General features: G+C 54.4%; 1 protein-coding gene across 1 annotated transcript in view; it reads left to right on the forward strand.

Annotated features, from left to right (window-relative positions):
* PTPRN2 (protein tyrosine phosphatase receptor type N2) overlaps positions 1–19,683 on the forward strand; it is a 673,487-nt gene that overhangs the window by 545,334 nt on the left and 108,470 nt on the right. The window contains 1 exon segment of the mRNA XM_060156261.1: positions 16,519–16,731. Within this exon segment, the coding sequence (XP_060012244.1) occupies positions 16,519–16,731 (213 nt within the window).

Raw genomic sequence — 19,683 nt, forward strand, 5'->3', positions numbered from 1 at the left:
GCCCGTCCCCTCCAGCAGGCAGAGAGCGGAGGGCAGGTGTTTCTGAAGTGGCGCAGCTGTTCTTTCCTGGTTGTGTGCGTTGTTGTAGCAGTCATTTGACAAAGATCAGTTTTTTAAAGCCACAGCTAGGTAGACGTGATCAAGAGAGGACACCGTGACCTGAGCGAGTGTGCCCTTCACACTGTCAGAACGGGCCATCCCGGGTTTGCTGGAAGTCGCAGGAGGAGCCAGCGGCCTGGGGCCCTCGCCACGGCTGGGCCACGCCTGGCGTCTGCGGGGGTCGAGGGCCCCAACTGGGGGCAGGAGGCTTTGCACGCAGGGCGGTTGGGTAAGAGGACACGGCGCCTCTGCCCACCGTGGACCTTCCTGTGTGGTGAGCGCAGTGCCCATGCCGCCCGGCGCCAGAGCCCATCCTGCCCAAAACCCCTGCCCTCCCGGGACAGGGGCCGCGCGGGACCGTGGGCGCCGCTGGGGCCCCGGATGCGGTGGCGGAGGCCAGGGGGCCGCGTCAGCAGCAACGGTAAAGCCTGTGAGATGCCCGCATCTCGTTTCATAGAAGACTGAGACAGCGCCAGCTGGCCTTTCCAAAGACAATTATCATTACTGAATGAACAGTGATTACTATTACGGGGAGTTTGGGAGGAGCCGATGGCGCCCTCACTGCTCGCCCGGAGCTCGCAGGGTCCGTGGTGAGAAACCGAGTTCTCCCTGTAAAATGGTGTGTGCACAAGTCTGTGCGTGCACGTGCACACGTGTGTGACTGTGTGTGTGTGTGTTTACTGATGTTCTAGCCTTGACCAGCTTGGGACACTTAGTTTACCTCTCAAAATTTTGGTTTTCTCATCTGTGAAAATAGAAATAGCAACGCACAAATCTGGGGCTTCTGGGGGGCCTCCGGGGGCTCCATGAGCCCCACGTGGAAAGGCAGCAAACAGGGCTCAGGTCGCTCAGCCCTGCTCATCATGGGGTTCTCTTCTCCATGTGCACAAGTGCACACATGTATGTGAGATGGCGTGTGTCAGGTGCTGTATGCACTTGCGTACAAGATATGTGTACGTGTGTGAGATGATGTGTGAGAGAGGATGTGTGTTCACAGGGGAGGTGATGTGTGTACATGTACGTGAGAGGACTGCATGCATGTGACATGGCTGACACGTGTTGTAGACGGTGTGTGCCTGTAGGTGAGAGTGTGTGTGTTCCTGTAGGTGAGCCTGCGTGTGTGCGTGTAGGTGAGGTGACGTGTGCACATGTTTGTGAGAGGTTGACAAATCTGGAGCGCCCAGTTATTCTGAAGGCAAGGGATTCAACATAGGGTTTCAAATAAGAAACTTTGAGCTCAAAGCACAGGGGCTGGGGGAGCAGTGTCAGGGGCAGGGGTTCTTAGATGCGGAGCCAGTACTGGCAGCCGACACAGGGGCCTGGTGTGGGCAGCCAGGAAGCAGGTGCTCTGAACGCACCAGCTTGGTTGGTTGGAGGAACGGGAGCCAACCTTCGATGGATCTGAGGAAGAGTTGGTGCAGGTCAGAGTGAGAAGAGAAGGGGGTCAAATGGATTGAGGTGAGGATCCCGAGGACACGGGGCACAGGACGAGCCTGCACTGGTGCAGGTGGGGCCGGGAGTGAGGTCAGAGCACATCGTGGCCTGAAAGAAGGGACAGACCTGATCACGGGAGGACGAAGGATAAGAAAGCCTCTAGCCTCACCCCAAAGAAGGACATTCAGGACAGAGAGGCCGTTGTCATGGAAACCGGGACACCCAATGGGAGAGAAGGAACTGAGTCTATTCTGAACGTGCTGAGCCCACAGGGCCTCTTATTCTCCCGACTGTCACCTGGGGAAGCCGCCCTTCTCCCCACCATGCCAGTGTGGCTGCCACATTTAGGCACTGCTTTTGTAAATGGCCTTTTAAAAAATATTCTTAATGGTCAGAAGTGATCTTTCTTTAAAGGTTTATTTTATTCTTAAAAATACTCAAGAGCCATTTGGAAATAAGAACCATGAAATAGGGGGTGATCAGGTTAAATAATAAGGTCTTGGAGGAGGCAGAAGCACAAATGGTTAGAAAACGTAGAACTAGATTTCGAGTTTTGTTTGAGCATATCTTCAGATAATTCTGAATGAGGACTTCAAATATGACAGAGAAAGGTCGAAGTAAATATGTAACTTCCTAAGGTGTTTGAACTGAAAGATCTCAGGAGACTATATATATATATATATATATATATATATATATATATATTAGTTTTGCAAAAATTTTTAAAGCTGTCTCAGTACATGGTAGCACCCTATGTAAGATTACCTGCTCATTTGTACCCGACTTGCTAAAACGTGAATGCACATAACGCTGCATCCACAGAGGAGATTCGACCATTTTTTATTCAGTTGGCTATTGGGCGGCTGTGGGTGAATTCATACGGAATTCTGAAGGGCCATCACTGGATTTCTCAGAGTGACAGCTAACCCTGAACCTTCTGGGACTGCTCCATGTTGTGTCAGAAAGACAAGCCGCTGGCTCTTTCCAGAAACTTTGTCCCCATTAGATCTCGATACTTGTACACATGTTTGCGATGTAAAATCAGAAGCTATCACTTTATAGTGATTCATCTTCCGTAGGCTTCAGGTACGAAGCCAACTTGTCAGGCTGTGACAGTTTTACATTTAATGGGAGCCCATTTTCATACATTAAGGCACACGTCAGTGTTTTCCTTAAAAGTATATGTGAACAGGAGAAAGCTGAAGTGCATAATTATGAAATAAACATTTGCTTGAATTGTTGTTCTACTTTTAATTCCAAAGTAATTTCAGGAAAAAAACTGTTTTCCAGACAATTATAGTGGACATGTACTATGTAATTGACAAAGTATGTGGAAGCACTTTTAACCCAAAAAGAGAGAGAACCCACACATTCTTCATAGCACTGTTGTGTTTCATCTGTAGATAACGGCATGATTTAGCCATTTTCAAAAAAGTTAGATTCTTGTTCAAGTGGTAATGAGTCTTTCTTGCAAACATTCGCTCTAAGGAATTTTAGCTCAGTTTTGTGAAGAAGAATAAAATCTAGTCATGAACATACAATATATTTACTATACTGGACATCAGTTATTAAATAGGTATTTTATAGCTTTATTTTGTAAATAATAAAAGGTTAGATCTTTACAAAGAGGGAAATTGAAAGTAATACATCTTCTAGACTCTAGAATCTAGAGAATAAAAAACAAATTAAACTGTAGGGAGACTGCTCTGTTTGTAAACATCTGTCCGTATGAAGAGTTTTTCAAAATGCTACTTTTAATGGACAAACCATTAATAGTAATAATCAGGTTTTGAAGCTTTTCTTGTCCTTACAGGAACTGTAATTTCAAAGTTTGAAAAAGAAAATCTAAAACAAATTCCTACATATTTGTTAACCAGTCCTTCAAGCATAAATTCTTGCTGAAATACATTTTTTGGTTTTAATACAATGGTTTCATGTGACCCTGTTAGGCCATTGGAGGGAGTAGCACCTCTATTTCATAACAGAGTTCCTGTTTTTGTATTTTGAAAATTCTAGATCGATCTGAATATAAGCTGAGATGAGAATAATAAAAGCTGAATTACGTTGGTGATTTTCTCTCTGTTTTGAGGAAAGAATTCAGATTTTTCTTGAAATAAAGTAAACGATTTGAACGAATAATTTTATTATTTCTCCATTCCTCTCCATTTTAAAGATTTTATCGCAATATGTTAAAGTTGCTCAGGTGTCACCCCAGCTGGTGAATTTGATTGCCCTGCTTCCAATATGCAAGGGAGACTGGTGAGGAATCTACTCAAATGCAGCCCCTCTTGTTGCAATGGACTTGGCTCCTGTCTCCATGAATAAGGACTTGTCATTAGTGTCTAAAACTCTTCCAAATATTGTCCTTGAAAATATTGCTTTTCACAACTAATGCGGTTCAATTGAGTCATCTATACTGACCTGTGCAAGCATCCTTTTTAGAAAATTATCTCAGTGACAGTTACTGTTTCACTAGGAGGTTGACCAATAAAACATCTTGCTTTTCAAAATTCATTCATTGATATAAAATGTTATTTTCTTTAACATTATATCGGTATGAAAATACAGTATACGCATAGCTACAGTATGAAAAGGATCAAATTTCACTTTTATAACTTAAAATCATTTCTATAAATGGATTTACAAATCAAAAGTATTTTAAATATAATTCATGTACCATTATATTTTTTAAACAAAATTGCTTCAGATTTTCTGAAATCAAGCAAGTATCCCAGAAGGTCTTTTTGCCACTTTCTATCTTACCATAATATTGAGAATTCCTGATGTTTCCCATGACAGTCTTTCTCTATTTTGTTTTAAAATACATTTTCTCTGATAATTTAGTTCATTGGAAATTTATTCTGATCAGTTAAATGTGTGATCTATAACAGTTTGGTGCTCCCTAAGTTGAAAATGAGATTTCTAACACAGAACATTAGGTTTACACATAACAAATGTGAACTGCACTTTAAAAGAAGTCTTAGCAAGATCAACATATCATTTTCAACTAAATTGTTTAGATATTTTGTAGGTTTGGGTGAATTTTACATATACTTCTTATTCATCAGCTAAACAATCCTAATTTCTATATGAATAATATACGCATCAGATATAAATGATTCAATCAGCATGCCTCTCAAAAACATTTTGCATCATGTTTAAAAGTTTTCTCTGAAAATGTCATTGAAATTTATTATTAAATGAAGTCTAAGCTCTCATGACAAAAAAAAAAAATCCTAACAGCACCATTCATTCTCCAAGATATTAGCTGAACCTAGTCTTACATTGTTGTCAAAACACTTTCCTACTAAAGTATTTTTAAGAATTAAAAGATAGACACATTTTTCCTGCCCTGGATGTAAGAAAGCATTTTTAAATAAAGGGAAATAGAGTGAAAATCTGGTGGATTAATTTATCCGTTTCTGAAACAGACTTGAAGGATCAGAACCTAAAATACAAATACATTCTTTTAATGAATTTCCTGGGCAACCCGTTCATCTCTAAGCTCTGGGAGCGAGGGCTCCGGACTCAGACGCTGCGTCCTGGGGGGGGGGGGGGGGGCGGGGAGGAAGGTGTGGGAGTACTTGACAAGCGCTACCCCACGAAGAATACACTGTGGTGTGCACCAAGGCGTGGGTGAGAAAACAGACTTTTCTGCTCATAAAAACCTGCATTAAGAGTTTAAGGCCCTTCTAAGTGTTTAAAAAGTGACCACAGGCAAACTTGAACTGTGCCACCATCGTGCCACCCACCCTTCCTGAACGCACAAGAAAGACAGGGCATTAAATTCAGATTAAATCGGGAATGTGCTGCTTTGAGGTTGGAAGTGAAACCCTTTGGGACAACTGAAAAACTAGCTAAATAAAATGAATGTATTTGCTTATTATTTACTTATTTAACATGTCATATCGTGTTTGTATGGAAAGCAGGACAGTATCTGACTTCGAGCTGCACGCCCTCTCTGGGGTCGCCGACCCTCTGACCGCCCCCAGGGGCCCTGGACGACGCGGCTGGGGTCCTCCTCGCGCTGTCTGTCGGGCCTCCCCTCGGGCCGCTCCCCTGGCCATCCGAGCAGGGTCCTCACAGCCGGTTGTGGCTCCTGGCGATCGAGGGCAAGGAAAGTGACAGGGGCGTGCAGCGGGCGGCCGGCCGGCGAGGAGGGTGCCGCCGAGGCCGGGCCCCTCGCGGGCTCCCGGAGCCTCTCGGCGCCTCACCGCGGATTGGGAGCTCGCGCAGGTTCCCCTCCAGCGCGGGTGAGCAGGCCGGGCGCTCCCCGAGGCGGCGCGGTCCCCGGCCCCGCGAGCCCCGCTGCCCCCGCGCCAACCCCAGGTGCGCCTGGCGGACCTCTGGCCAGCCGGGGAGGGAGGCGCGGCCGCAGCGGCCGCCCGGCCCCGGCCCGGCGCGCCGCGCCCCGGGAGGCACCGCGCTGGGTCTCCGTGAAGATGCACCGACCGCGCTCACTCCCGCCAAGTCCCAGGGCCCTGTTCGCAAGGCAGGCGGGCCGACAGCGAGGGCCGGGCGCCCAGGTGCCCCCACGGCCGAGCACGGGGCCTGGGCACGTCCCCCCTGCCCGCCCCCGTCCCCCCTGCCCGCCGTGTGCCTGGCGCGGCGTCTCCTGACCGCCCGGAGTCCCCAGCACCTCAGAAAAGGCCGGCCCTCCTGTCCCGGAGAGGACGTCCCCGGCCCCGGCCCCCAGCGTCCTGAGATCCCCCCACGCGGGCTGAGGCGGCCCGGGAGCCCACTCCCCCGCACACAAGCGAGCGCGCGCGCGCACAGGCGGTTGCTATGGAGAGGCCGGTTCCCAGCCAGGCTGAGGGCGGCAGGTCCCCTCCCGCAGGCCTCCCCTCCCTGCCGGCCCCTCTGTCCGCAGTCCTACCCCCTCCCCCGGCCGGGGCTCTACGGGGCCCCTCCCGCCTCCTCCCCTTCCCCCTCCTCTTTCCAGGAGGTACCGGGCCGACCCGGGCCCCCCGGAGGGCAGCAGGGAGGAACAGCCAGTCGGGTCTTGGTCCCCAGGTGGCGCGGGGCGTGGGCTCCGGGGATGGGAGCGATCCGGCGGCTCGCGGGAGGCCCGGCGGGTGGACAGAGGACGGGGGGTCTGTAGGCCCTGACCCGGCGTGGGGATGCGAGAGCAGGGGTGGCTCCCCCTTCCTGGCCTGCCGGCTGTCCGCGGGCGGTGTGCGCCGTGGTGGGTCGCTGGAGTGGAGCCGCGGTGCCCCTTTGGCCGCCCCGGAACTGAGTTTCCCCTCGAGCTTCTCGAAGCCCGGCGAAGCGGCCAGCAGGCCTCCAGCCCCCGCGAGCTCGGGCCGCTCAGGCCTACCGAGCCCGGGTTCTCGGAAGCGCTCGACTCCCGGCCCCTAGAAATAGCAAATGCAAGTAGATCTCAGCTTAGGCCTTCGGTCAGAGGAAGCGAGTCCTTCGGACACTTTAGACAGAGGCAAGCACTTCGCAGGCACTCGTGCCCGGAGCCCTGGCCCGGGGAGGGCGGGCCGGGCGGTTAGGCACTTCTGTTTCCGCGAGGGGAGCGCGACGGCGGGGACCCTCGGCGCGGGGCAGGTCTGGGGGCAGCGCCCGGGGGAAGGGAGGGGGGAAGCGGTGCGAGCTCGCCCGCGGGGCCGACCGGGCTGGGGGCGGGGGCCGCGGCTCTCCCGGGCCCCGGGGCCGCCGGGTGTGGGCAGAAGGGGCGTCGGGCGAGGAGCGGCCGCCGCCTCCAGCTGTCCCGAGCGCGGGAACAATGGGGAGGCGGTGGGAGAGGGGCACTGGGAGGAGGGCGCCCGGGTTTCCAGAAAAGGAGAAACTAAAGAGCCCTCCACAGACTGTCATCTGCATGTGCCAAGATCTCCCCCCCACTCCTTTCTTTCTTCCCCTTCTGCCTGCAGCTGTGGGCCTCGAGAGCGCATTGTACGCACAGGTGTTGGGTTTCAGCTCTCGCGCTAGGCTGCTCGGCGGGGGGCGCCGCGCACCGGGGGTGCCCCGACCTGTGGCTGCGACCAGGGGTCCAGAGCGGGGAGCGGGGAGAGTGGGGGTGAAAGGGCGGGGGAGCGGCCGCAGCGACCGCGAGTCCGCGGGAGGCCGCTCACCAGGCCCAGACGGTCTGGTCGCCCCCCAGGCCCCTGCTTGGCCTCGGGCGCCGCCGGCCCGACTTAGAGTCGCGCCCTGGGCCCGCGCCCGGGGTCGGGGAGCTTCGGGAGGAGCGAGCGACTGAGAGCGCGGCCTGCGACCTCGCTCCGCTCCTTCTGCGGGGCAGTGGGCCAGGCCGGGCCTTTGACCTGGGGAAGCGAGGACGCAGCTCGATTCCTTCCTTTCCCCGCCATCCCGTCCCGACGTTTTGGGCTGGCGGCCCGCATTTCGCCTGGACCAAATGGCGGCAAAGTTCTCAGTAGTTCCTGCGTCCGGCAAGGCGCTTTGTAGGCGCCTTCGAGACCTAAACACTCGAGCGGGATTCCTATAAGGGGCGGGGGGCGGGGGCGTTTACTCGCGATTTGCCCGGCGTCATTGGCCAGCTTCAATTTGGAAAGGGAGCAAAAGGCCCCCAGGGCAAAAGTGTCAAAACTAACTCGGAAGAAGGATGTATCCTGAGTTTTTCTCTTGCAAAGAGTTTCGACGCCACCCCTCCCATAGCAGAGGTCACAGCAGGGCCGTGCAGGTTGACATTTCTTGCCGTGTCCCCTCTCCCCCGGGTGCTACCCTGAACTTGCCCAGTCTGAAGTGCGACTCGAACGATGAAAGGGAGAAAGGCTGAAAAGAAAGAAAAGGCGAAGGCCCGGGCTGCCGCGCTGTACAAATGACTGACAAAGCCGATGTCCATTCATAGTCTCGGGCGGGAGAGGGTGTTTGGAGAGCCGCGGCCCCTTAGCCAATTGCTGTCAGCAACCTGTGTGTGTGCGGGGGGGGACATCGCTATAGCAACCGGTGGCTGGGCCGCGAGCCGCGCCGCCGCCGGCCGCGTGCGCGCCGGGCCGGATATAAGGCGGGGCGCGGCGGCCGCGCAGGATGGAGCTGCGCGCGCGGCCGGTGGCCCTGCGGGGACCGTCCCGCGCCCGGCCCCGCGCCCACCCTCTCCGCGCCCTGACCCGAGCGCCTTGCCCTGGGGCCGGGCCCCGGCGGAGCGCACAGAGCCCGGCCGAGCGGCGGAGCAGAGCTGCGGGCTCCGAGCTGGTGCGGCCGCCGCCACGGCCCGTGGAGCTGCGGCGCGCGGCACCTTTGTCTCCGCCGGCTGCCGGAGAAGTTTGTGGTCAGAAGCAGGATGGCCCCGCTCGTCTGTGGCTCCGGCCCAGGGAAAAAGGCTGACGGCGGTGATGGCGCCGCCGCTGCCCGCGGCCGCCGCGCCCCGAGGCCGTTCGGCCGGGCACACGTCCTCCTCTCCTCCGGCTTGGGCGCCCGGCGCCCGCCCCGCTGCAGGTAACCAGGGGCGCGGGGCCGGGGCGTGGGCACTGGTGGGGCCGTAGAAGGGACAGGGGCCGGGTTGGGGGCCGGAGGGAGCGGGAGAGACCCACCGAGGGCATCGCCAAGGCATGTAGGTGGCGCGGCGAGGAACCGGAGCCTGGTAAGGGTGGAGGGTGCGCGCGGGGCGGGGGGCGGGGGCGGGGGCGGGGTGAGGGGCTCGGATGGGCGACCTGGGCGTCGGAGAGCCCAGTCCTGGGGCTAACTGACTCGCAGCAGGCTGCCTGTCAAGTGCTCTGTTTGGCCGGGGAGGTCTGCGTCTGAGGTCATTCCCCAAGTGGGACAGGGGTGGACATCCCGTGGTGACCCGGTCGGTGGCAGTCCCACCCCAGAGCTCCCCGCGAAGACGGGCTGGGCTGGGGCCACTGCCTCTCGGACTCCGCATCGCCAGCCACTCCGGGCGGTGCGGACCAGCAAGAGGGCGGGGGCGGGGGCGGGGGTCGCAGATGGGGAGGGTTGTGGGAAAAGATGAAGGACGGGATGAGCAGCCGGCGTGGAAGGGAACCAACGTGGGAGCATTTTCCTCGCAGCCCGTTTTGGGGCGCTCTTCGCCCTCCTTATCGGGGCCGGAGCGCGCCTCTGTGCTGTCGAGGCGTTCCAGTTAGAGGACGCTGGATGGGCACCCAGGGAGGAGAGTGCCAGGGGCAGGTGGGGCCGTGTGTGGGAGTGCAGGGTTCTCTGATCTCCCCGGTCCGGTGGAGAACGCCTCCGAGCGGCCACCTCCCCTCCCCCAAAAGGAACCGGCGCTGTCTCGGCGCCCTCCCCGGTGGGGCGGCCGCGCGCTTGCCAGAGAAACTTCTGACGCGGAGCTGTTTGAAGGAGGGACTTTATTTATTGACTGCCTGTGTGGTTCTGAAGTGGGACTTGCCTCGGGGTTTTACAGAAGCCTCGGTCTCGGTCGGGGCCGTCGGGCAGACTCCGAACTAGGGGTTGAAACCTCAGCAGAAGAGATCCTGTGGAGCCGGAGCCGGACTCCCGCCCTTTTCTGTCATCAGTGCTCAGAGGTCGCTCCACGCTGGACGGCTGGGGGTGTCTGTCACAGTCACCAGTGCCTACTGCACCCCCAAACGCACAGCCGGAGGGTGGCCAGGAGCCATCGGCCGCAGCGGGCACGGTGCCCCCGCCAACCGCCCAGCTCCCCGGCCCGGCCCCCGGCCCCTGCCCCCGCGTCCTCCTGCTCTGGGGTCCAGTGGCCCCGCTAAGTCCGCAGACAGCGGCCCCTGGTCGGCACCGGGGAGCCTCCCCGCCTGGGGTCAAGGGCGCTGCGGGGCCCAGTGGTCTTCGGCAAACCGGCCTTCTCTGGATGAATGCGAACGAAAGTGCGAGGCGGTGAAGGTTTGCGTGCAGGAGGGACACGGAAGCTCCCCTCTCTTTATCAGCCTCGGAGGGGCCGCCCGCACGCAGCTAAGCACACCCCGCTTGGCTCCCGAGACGGGCGGCGAGGTGAGGCAGGGGACCTGTGCGGCTCCGCGGGGCCCGGGGTGGGCGGGCGTCGTTGGGCACACTGATCCATGCCCCGCGGCCGGCGCGCTTTGTGGCGGGAGGGGCTGGGCCCCCCGCACTGTCCCCGCGGGAAGCGGGCTGGGGCCGCCTGGGGACCCCTCCGCGCTGTGAATACCGCGGCTCCCAGGAACCCTCGACCCTTTGTGTCCGGCGCTGCGGTCCGATCTTTCCCACCTCGATGCGGATCGCCTACAGGAGAAAGGCGGGAGGGACTGGGAACGAGAAGTGAGAAAGCCGGGGCCTGTCGAGGGGGAGGGGCCGAAAACGGCCGTGCGCCCCCGGGACCCGCGCTCTGAGCGGCGCCGCGGCAGGGTCCTGACCCGCGACGCCAGGCGAGCCTCCCAGAGGCGACTTCTAAGCCTCCGCGAAGGAGAGAAGCAGAAACCCCAGTGCTGAAAAGGGCTTGATTCTTGCGGAGGGAAAACTCCTTCCAGAGCACGGGTGACCCAGGGGACGCCTGACCCCGGGGGCGCGCGCCCGGGCCTGGGCAGGCCGCGGGCCGACTGTACGCTTCTGCAGCGCGGGCCCCCGGCCGCGCTTCAAGCTTATTGGTCGGGTTTGAGTTTGGATGCGATAAACATGCCGACGGAGCCTGAGAGGTGGCCGGGCCGGCTTTCTCCCTGGTCGGGCCACGTCGGTCCCTTCTCGGAGGGTCGCCCTCTGTTTCCCCCGAGACAATTTGCTGCTTATCAAGCTCTGCTAAAAATTAGTTCACACGGGGGTGTTTTTCCCACTTTCAACATAAATATCGTAAATCTTCCCTGACACCTGAAAACAGAGTATTTCCCCCAAACTGATCTTCTAGGAGTGCTTAAAGATGCAAACAGACAATTTATAATCTTCTGTGTATTTACTTTTACGCCTATGCCTGAACAATACCTCATAAATAGACGATTTTAAAACACCGTATCCCCACTTTATTTTCATTGAGGTTTATATTTAAGAATAATTGTTTCTTGGAGATTGTTTTCTTTTGCCCATATAAGCTTTTTTTTTTTTTGGCTACTTGAATGGCAGATTTGCAAGTACAATTTCATCTGCACAAACGAACAATAGCCTTCAGCTGCACAAAGGATTCCTCCCACCCTGAATTCAGACCGCAATGCCTCTTGCTCTGATAATAGCTTCTGAAAAGATTTTGTAATGCAGAGAATTAATACATGATTATTTCCGCCTGACTTCTCTCATTTATTAGAATTCTGTGGCCAGTTCCAAATTAAAAATAGTTCAGTTAACAGCTTTAAAAAAATACTTTTAAAATATTTTAAGACACCCCCCCCCCCAATATTTTTAAGTTTGGTCATTCCTGTGGCCTGAAAGCTGTTAAAAATTTTGATCGGCTTTAAAGTGATAGTTATTATATCTTAGTAAATATATCTTAGTAAACTTAGCGTGAAATTTCCAAATAATTCTAAGATGGTTCATCTGGGAAACCAAAGACAGACTTGTTTTTAACCATTCATTAGTAGTCTCTGAAATTAATTTCTATATTTTACAGAGAAAAAGATCTTTACAATTATAGGAACATAAAAGTGCAGAGGAACACGGGATACGGCTGGGTTTGCAAATCAGATTCTTTAGAAATGATGCAAATGAAAACATCCACAATATTAGAAGTTTAGTATCAATGAAATTGCTGCATGCCTGTGCCCATAAGTTTTTGGGTACAAGTGTGTTTTAAAATTGAAGCCAGCGATTTCGATAATGAATTGCTCTTGCTAACTGGTTGCGTAGCACAGCCTTGGGAAAATGCTACATTTTTCTACCCGTCAACAAATATTTTTTACCATAAAGTTATATACTGGTGTGGCTGCCTCACAATCGAGTTTGGGTATACAATGTTCTTTTTTCTTCTTTCTTCTTTTATTTTAGGCTTACCACGTGGACAGCTTAAAAAAAAAGTTTTGAAGGCATTTTGCCATAAATGGCAAAGAAGATAAAGGAAGCCCCAGGCACCTTCACTTATAAGCACAGATCAAAATAGTTTAAATAGGTCAGGACAATGTCTGCAGATTCTAAGAGCAATTCCACTGATTGCCTCTGTGGTCACATATGCATTTCAAATCACAGCTTTTGCAATATTTTATATTCTAAGTTCAAGGAGCTGCAGGTGGAGATGGTTGAGTGGAAGAAATATGCAATGTGCTTCAGTTTACTCTCGGTGCCTCTAACCTGATATACAGTTGACTTACTCTTCCTGATTCTTATAAAAAATCATACTTTTCCTGCTTCTGCAACTTAGTATTAAGTGCTTGTATATGTGTCGCCTGCACCCTGGGGTACACAGACACCCCGTGCTCCCTGTGTGACCAGGCTGCTTGGGACGGCTGCTTCCTCCACCTTCCCCCTCACCCCTCCCCTGCTCCAAACTTTCCGGGGGGGTGGGAGCTGCCACTGTACAGAAGGAGGCGGCCTGACTGTAAATGTCAAAGTCATAAATATTTAAACATTATTTTCTTTCAATTTCAAGTCAAGACTGACAAGATGCCTCTAATTAGTGGAGGGCTCTCGGCAGGGCTCAGCGCCAGGACAAGACTGCAGGAGAGCACCTGTAGTTACAGCCCCTCGGCCTGGGGGAGCAGGGACCCAGGTCACTCCTGGGCAGGACAGAGGGTCAGACTCACTTTTAAGCAAAGGCACCCGTTGCTTTCTCTTAAATCTCCTGGTTAGCAGGGGTCCCTTAGGATTTTTTTTAACTCTACAATAAAGAAAGGCTATACAATAATCATAGTTATTTAAACTCAATCACTGTGCCGAGGACGGAGTTCACGCTCTTTAATTTTTTAAAAAAAGTGTAAATTTTTATTTCTTCCGGGATTCCTCAGTCCTGACTTGCAGCCAAGCGTTTTTCCTCCCCGCGTGACCCTCCCGACAGCACTAGGTAGGACGTTGGAGTCATTGAGGGCGCCCCAAGGAAGAGCGACTTTTCGGGCTCCAACCGAGGTGCCCAGGGGCCAGCGAGAGGCAGGATTCCCAGCCGGGCCCTAAGATCCTGCGGCCGCAGCGTCACAGTGGCCCAAACCGGCGCATCCCTCTCTGTCCCCAACAGGCTTCCTTCCTCTCCTGGTCAGATCCCTCCTCCCCGACCACGCCCGCTGTCCAGGCCCCTCCTTGACCCGGTGCTCGCCCTCCCCAGCCTCACCAGACCCCTCTCCTGGATGCGAGAGGACCACTGCCACCCCTTCCCTGCGGGGCAGCTCCGGCCCAGGCGGCGGGGAGCTGGACGGGACCGTAGAAAGTGGGACTCAGTGGACGTGGAGTCCCGTCCTCTTCCCCGGGAGCACCTGGGACCCAGCGGGGGCTGCGCAGCTGGCCGGAGACAGAGCGGGGCCCAGGGAGGAGGGACCCGGGCAGTCACTCTCCTTGACATTTTTCTTTGACCTCTGAGTAAACTCCAAGCGCTGCGTGAGGGGAGGCCGGGCAGGCCCCTTTCCGCTTCCCCGGCCGAGAGCGCAGCCTACGGGTCACGGTGACCGTCGGTTTCCGGCAAAAAGGGCCGAGCCGGCCGGGCGGCGACACTTAGGGCTGCCCGGCCTCCCTCCCGGGGGAGCGCCCCGCCGGGGTCTCTCCTGCCGCCCCAGACCCGGGCCAGGGTAAAGTGCAGGCGCCGCTGCCGGCCTCCTTAGAGGGCCCCTGCGCGTTCACGGCCTCCCACCTGGAACCGAGCGACAACCGGGCTACGCTTGTGCCTCTTACCCAGCAAGACCCCGCGCCTGGGCCGGACCCTGTTCAGGTCCTCAGTCCTCCGCGCGCTGGCGACCGCCCGTCGGCTGCGCACTAAGGTGGTGGCCACCCACCGAGGCGCTGCGCGTCCCCTCGGAGCCAGGCTGGTCACCGCGCGCGTGTGCGCTTCACGTCGCGGGGCAGAAGGGTTCGGGAAGTCCCCGTACCCGGGCGCGGTCAGCCACGTGGGCGCGCGGGGTCCCCCCGACGCCTGGACTGGCTCCCCTGGGGGGGGGCGGGGCGGGGGCCGCCGGTCGCCTGCGCCGGGGCGGAGTGGGGGATGCAGTGACGGCTGGGGGCGCCGACCGGGGTCTAGCGGGACGCCCCCTCCGCCGGCCGCGCGCCCTCCTTTGTTGTCCCCGCTCGTCTGCGGAGGCTCGGAGCCGGCCTCTCCCGGGAGCGGAGGAGCGCCAGTGGGGGGAGGGGCGCATCGGCGGGGTGGGAACCCGGGCGGCCGGAGCCTCGCCGGCCTCTCAGGGGAGCGTCCCGGGCCGGAGGGCTTGGAGAGGGGCGCGCTCTTCTTGAACCGGCCGCGGGAGGACGGGCGTGAACCCGCGGCACCGCGCGGGGGCCGAGGAGCCGGGCACGTGGGTGTCGGGCCCCCTCCCAGTCCGCCCGCGTCTCCGGCACCGCGGCCGGGTCCCTCCGGTTTATTTCTGCGGTTCGGCCTGTCGCCGCGCGGGGCGGGGACACGGTGCCGGGGGGAAGCGGGGCCTGCGGGGCTGGCAGCCGGCAGCGCTCCGGTTGACTTCTTTCTGGGCCGGGGAGGGAGGGGCGAGGGGAGGGGTGAGAGAGGATGGGGAGGGGTCTTCCGCCCGCCTCTCCCTCCAGGCCGAGGGCCGCGCGCACCGGCCGCACTGGCCGGGGGGCCCCCGCGCCCCGCTCGCCCCACCGCCCGGGCGTCCCGGCTCCCTCCCCCGACCCCCCCCCCCCGTCCGCGTCTCCCCCTAGCGTCCCCGCGCCTCCGTCCCTCCCGCCGCTGGCGGACCTGCGGTCCTCCTCGGAGCCTCGCATCCAGGCAAGAAAATCCGGCGTCTTTTCTCATTTCACCCGCGTTTCCATTAACCCAGTCCCGGCACCAGCTAATCCGCGGCACCGAAGGCAAAAGGAGGCTAATTAATGACCAGCTTTTCCAGTCAGGACCGGCGATAATTGCTTTGGTGGCCTTTATGATTACAAGATAAAAATGGCCCGGCCTGACATAAGAGGCCCTGTGTACACTCGGAGACAGGAGGAAATGAAGAGTTGGGAGGCTGAATACGGAGCAGAAAATTACTAATAGAAGAGAGATAATGAATAGGCCGGCCAGGCATTCATGGGGAAAAATCCATTTTGTTACCACGCGAAATTAGGTGGTGGAAAGGAGTTTGCTAATTGTTCTCATCTTGTAGCAACCAGGACTGGGGCGGGGGCGTGCATTTCTATTCATTCCCCGAGTAATTGCGGAAGGGTGTGCTGGCCGAGTCTCCATCGTCCCCTGGCGTTTTAATTGTTGCTGATATTCCTTATAATGAAGCTAATGAGGGCGCGCACTGTGCAACTTTGTGCGCATGGAGACTCGTGCAACGCGCCGAAAGGATGTTCTTACCCACCCCCACCCTGCCCCCCGAAGCAGGAGAACCCGACGGACCTGGGCTCCCTTACCTTTCACCCGCCGAGAAGTGAACTCCTGGACCATAGTGCGCCCCTGTCTCGCAGCTCCTTTCAAGGAAAAGTGCCGAGGTGCGAAGTGCGGGGTCTGTGCGGGGTGTAGACGCGGCCCAGGTCCGAGGTCTGGACGAGGGGACGAGGGGACGTGCCTTGGAAGGCGAGCGGAGGGGCTTCCGGGATGGCAACTCCCTGCAATATGTGCAAGAATATTAGCCTGACGCTTCACAGAAGCAGGCTCAGTGGTTGGACTTCTGCTGGTACCCTTAGGCACAGCAGGAGCTAGGCACCCCCGTCCGGTCTATCCACCCCAGCCCCACCGTTTGTGAGGCATCCGCTCCCCGCGTACCTCTTGAGAAGGGACGAAGGCTTTATTTTACTTAAGGCAGTGAATTAGCTGCCGAATACTTGATACCTTTAAGTTTGAAAAACGGCGGCCGTTAAGGAAACAGAAGTGACGCCTGTAATGACGTTCCTTGTGAAAACATTGCCGTCTGCGGCGCGCTGTGTTGAAATGACTGTAGCTTCCGGTCCGAGGGCTGCTTTCCTGGATGCCCTCCTGTTGTCTCAGTGCCAGCCCAGAGCTTTACGTTTTAGGTTGCGTTTGGAAGGGCTGGTTTTCAGGACTCATGATTCACTGGGTAGTAACCTGCCCCCTCTCCTATTCTGCAGAAAAGCAAACCCAAGCTTCTGCCTCACCAGGCAGAACGAGAGGACTCGACCAAGTTCATCGTGCTCACGCTGGTCTCCGTCGTCGCCATCGTGGCGGTCCTGCTGGCGTCCGGCGTCATCTACTGCCTACGACACAGCTCTCAGTACAGGCTGAAGGAGAAGCTCTCGGGACCTGGGGGCGACCCGGACCCTGATGCCACCAACGCCTACCAGGTAAAAAGAGACTTTTCTAAGTGCTGTTTCAGTTCCATTCACCACTGGAATGGACGGATTGTTTAAGTCGTCTTTGGCCCCTCCCCCATTCCCAGCAGTTGTTCATTTATTCATAGTTTGGGTTCTTGTGTGATGACGATTTGAAACTTCTCATTAGCATTCACGTAAATGCCTTGAAACCCTAGTTTTCCTGCTCTAGATTAATCTTATGCTGTTCTGGGATGGTCTCATGTTAGCTGTGAAAGCGGGCTGCTAATTAGAAATGTGGAAAAAGTATAATACGTGAATTATGTATTATCTGTTATCTTCCTTAGTTTGGCCACTATTAATAAAAAAATGCCGGAGTTGCAAGATAAATTGGTTGTGTAGATGTATGAAGGTGTCTCTTAAATCATCGGCTCCCTCAGGATCTCATGTGAAAAGATCCTCTGACCTGATCTGTTGCCACCTTCGCTGTTATTTGGATAAAGTGGCATCTAAGGCCGATAGATGGAAAGTAAACCAAGGATGTCTTCAGGAGAGCAGTGGTGGAGCCATGCACTGGTGATGCAGAAACGGTCCAGACACACCTGGAAAAAAATTGGAACCAATGAGACTGAGGGGAGGAGGTTCAGACGAAACTGGACATAAAAAAAAATTCACAGAATGTTTGGGAGTTCCGTAGCACGCACTCCAGATTTAATAATGTTCGTCATGAAAACACATCTTCACGCAAGCCCAGAATATATACCAGTCAGGGCATTTGATTTCTTCTAACGTAAAATATAGCGCAACTCCAAGTATATTTTCCCGTTTGGGAAGGTAATTTACTTAATCATCGTTTCCTGAAGTTCAATAGATACATTTTGTAAAGCGTTTCTCCCATTGGAGTAGAGTCTTTGCTTTCTGAAGTCACATGACTGTGACATGGAATATGTCGTGTAAATAATGCATCCTGCTTTACAGTCACGGCTGTAAATGTTATCATTCTGTCATCACAGTTGCACTGCTGGGGAGCGGCTCAAGCTCTGTCTAGAACACCGCCCCCCCCCCCCAGGAGCTTGTCTGAGAGCCGCCCTGACCCTGTCTCACATAAGGTGCTGGGATGAACTGATAAAATCGCTCTGCTTAAGAGAGACCAGAAAGTGCTATTTTCCCTACTTCAAAACTCTCGGTGGTGTTGTTGAATGAAGAAAACCTCTGGTTTTCTGGAGGGGGTCAGAAGCCTGGTCAGTACGATCTTTTCTTATAAAGAAACAGCAACTTCAAATGTGTGGGAGATGGCATTTCAGGGGCTAGCTTTGCTTCAAAGCAAAAGAAAAAGCACATTTGAAGAAGCAGCTTGGGGAAAAATGTCACACAAACTAGTAAGAATGTATCCAGAAATTCTATTGAGCAGAACCAGTGTAGGCGTTTGGGTCTCTTCTGGGCCAAGCCTGTGCGGGACATAAATAAATTATCACACTAGTTCTGTTAGGTGTGTGAGAGAGGGCAGATCGTACGGGCGGAGGTTTGTAGAAAGCACGGCATCCTTTGATATGCTTTGAAATTTGAATATAAAATATTGATAGAATGGAAAGGTTGGACTTGCATGCAGAAGTGACTAATTCTGACAAAAGTGCAGGTTGCAAATGCACACTTAGGACTGAGTTTGTGATAATTAACAGGAAAAAAAGCTTCCCAGTGACAGCTCTAATTAATAGTATCTGTAATTAAAATCATGCCCTTCCAGCAGGAAAATTGTTTGAATTTCTTGGAGTGACCTTTCTGTGGTTCTCCTGGGGGCATGGTGGTTAAGTTGATATTGATTTTATAATGAGCTCTGGTTTGTTTAATAAGAATCTGTAATCCAGACAATAAATGAAATGTGTGCTTTTCTTCAATCCAGATTAATAATAATAATAAAAAAAGGTAGGGGAGAGAACACAGAAAAAAACTTTTCCTTTAAAAATAGGATCTAGGAAAATTTGGAAATGAAATTATTGTAAAGATTTTCTGGTGGGCTTAGTTTTGAAATTACTACAGGGCACCCTTGTGGGAGCTTCTTTGATTAAATGCGGAGGTTTGCGCCTTCAAAGTGGCCTGTTTGCCGGTGAGAACGTGCTGTCACTAGGCTGTTGTGTTGTTTTGATTTGTTTTTAGCAGAACACACTCAGGGGATAAGGATGCCATGATTTTTAGCTCTCCATTTAGCTGAGTCATGGATTAAGGACTTGTAAGAGTGTAGTTACGCGTAGAAGATTGTACATTTGTGAACGAAGCAGGTGTTCGTTCATTCACGTATCCATACTTTCTTAGGTTTTTCTGTAACTGCCATGGAGACCCCCTTCAAGTGTAAAAACCTGTCTGAAAAGTTTTTTAAAGTATTTCAAGCACAAAATAGTAATTTTAGGACAGTATCTTGTTGCTCCCATGCTTCGTTTTCAAATCATTGAACTTCTGCACTTTGCTAATTCTACAATACAGGTGAGGTTATGGATAACCTCAGTGTAATTCTCATCATGGAGTTACAAGGAAAACTGAACAATTTAATATTATGCTTTCTTTCATGGGGACATGATGGAAATATTCAATTCATTTTATAAAGTTTCTGAAGGAGAAAAAGAGTATTGAAGTAAGTGAATGGCCTAGGAAAGGTGGAATGGTAGGTGGCAGTGTCATAGGTTTTACCGATACTGGCATATGAGGTCACCCTTTAAACGAAAGACCTGAGTGTTCCCATGCAGGAAGGATGCAGGGCACAGGCCTTGGGAGAGAGGGGAGGGGAGGTTCGGGGCTGGTGGTCTGGAGGAGGGACTGGGTGTGTGATTCCTTCTTCCCAGAGAGCCAGAGAGGCCACGTGTCCTAATTAAACTGCACAGCAGTAGTGCTGTTGCCAGATTCTTCTAGTGGGAAGGCCCTCGTGTGGTTGGCCCTTCAGGAAGCTCTGGTCTGCGTCTTCCAGTATCCATCCCCTGCGGTCCCCGGTGGTCC

This window comes from Lagenorhynchus albirostris, chromosome 8, assembly GCF_949774975.1.
Source record: "Lagenorhynchus albirostris chromosome 8, mLagAlb1.1, whole genome shotgun sequence".
Taxonomy (NCBI): domain Eukaryota; kingdom Metazoa; phylum Chordata; class Mammalia; order Artiodactyla; family Delphinidae; genus Lagenorhynchus; species Lagenorhynchus albirostris.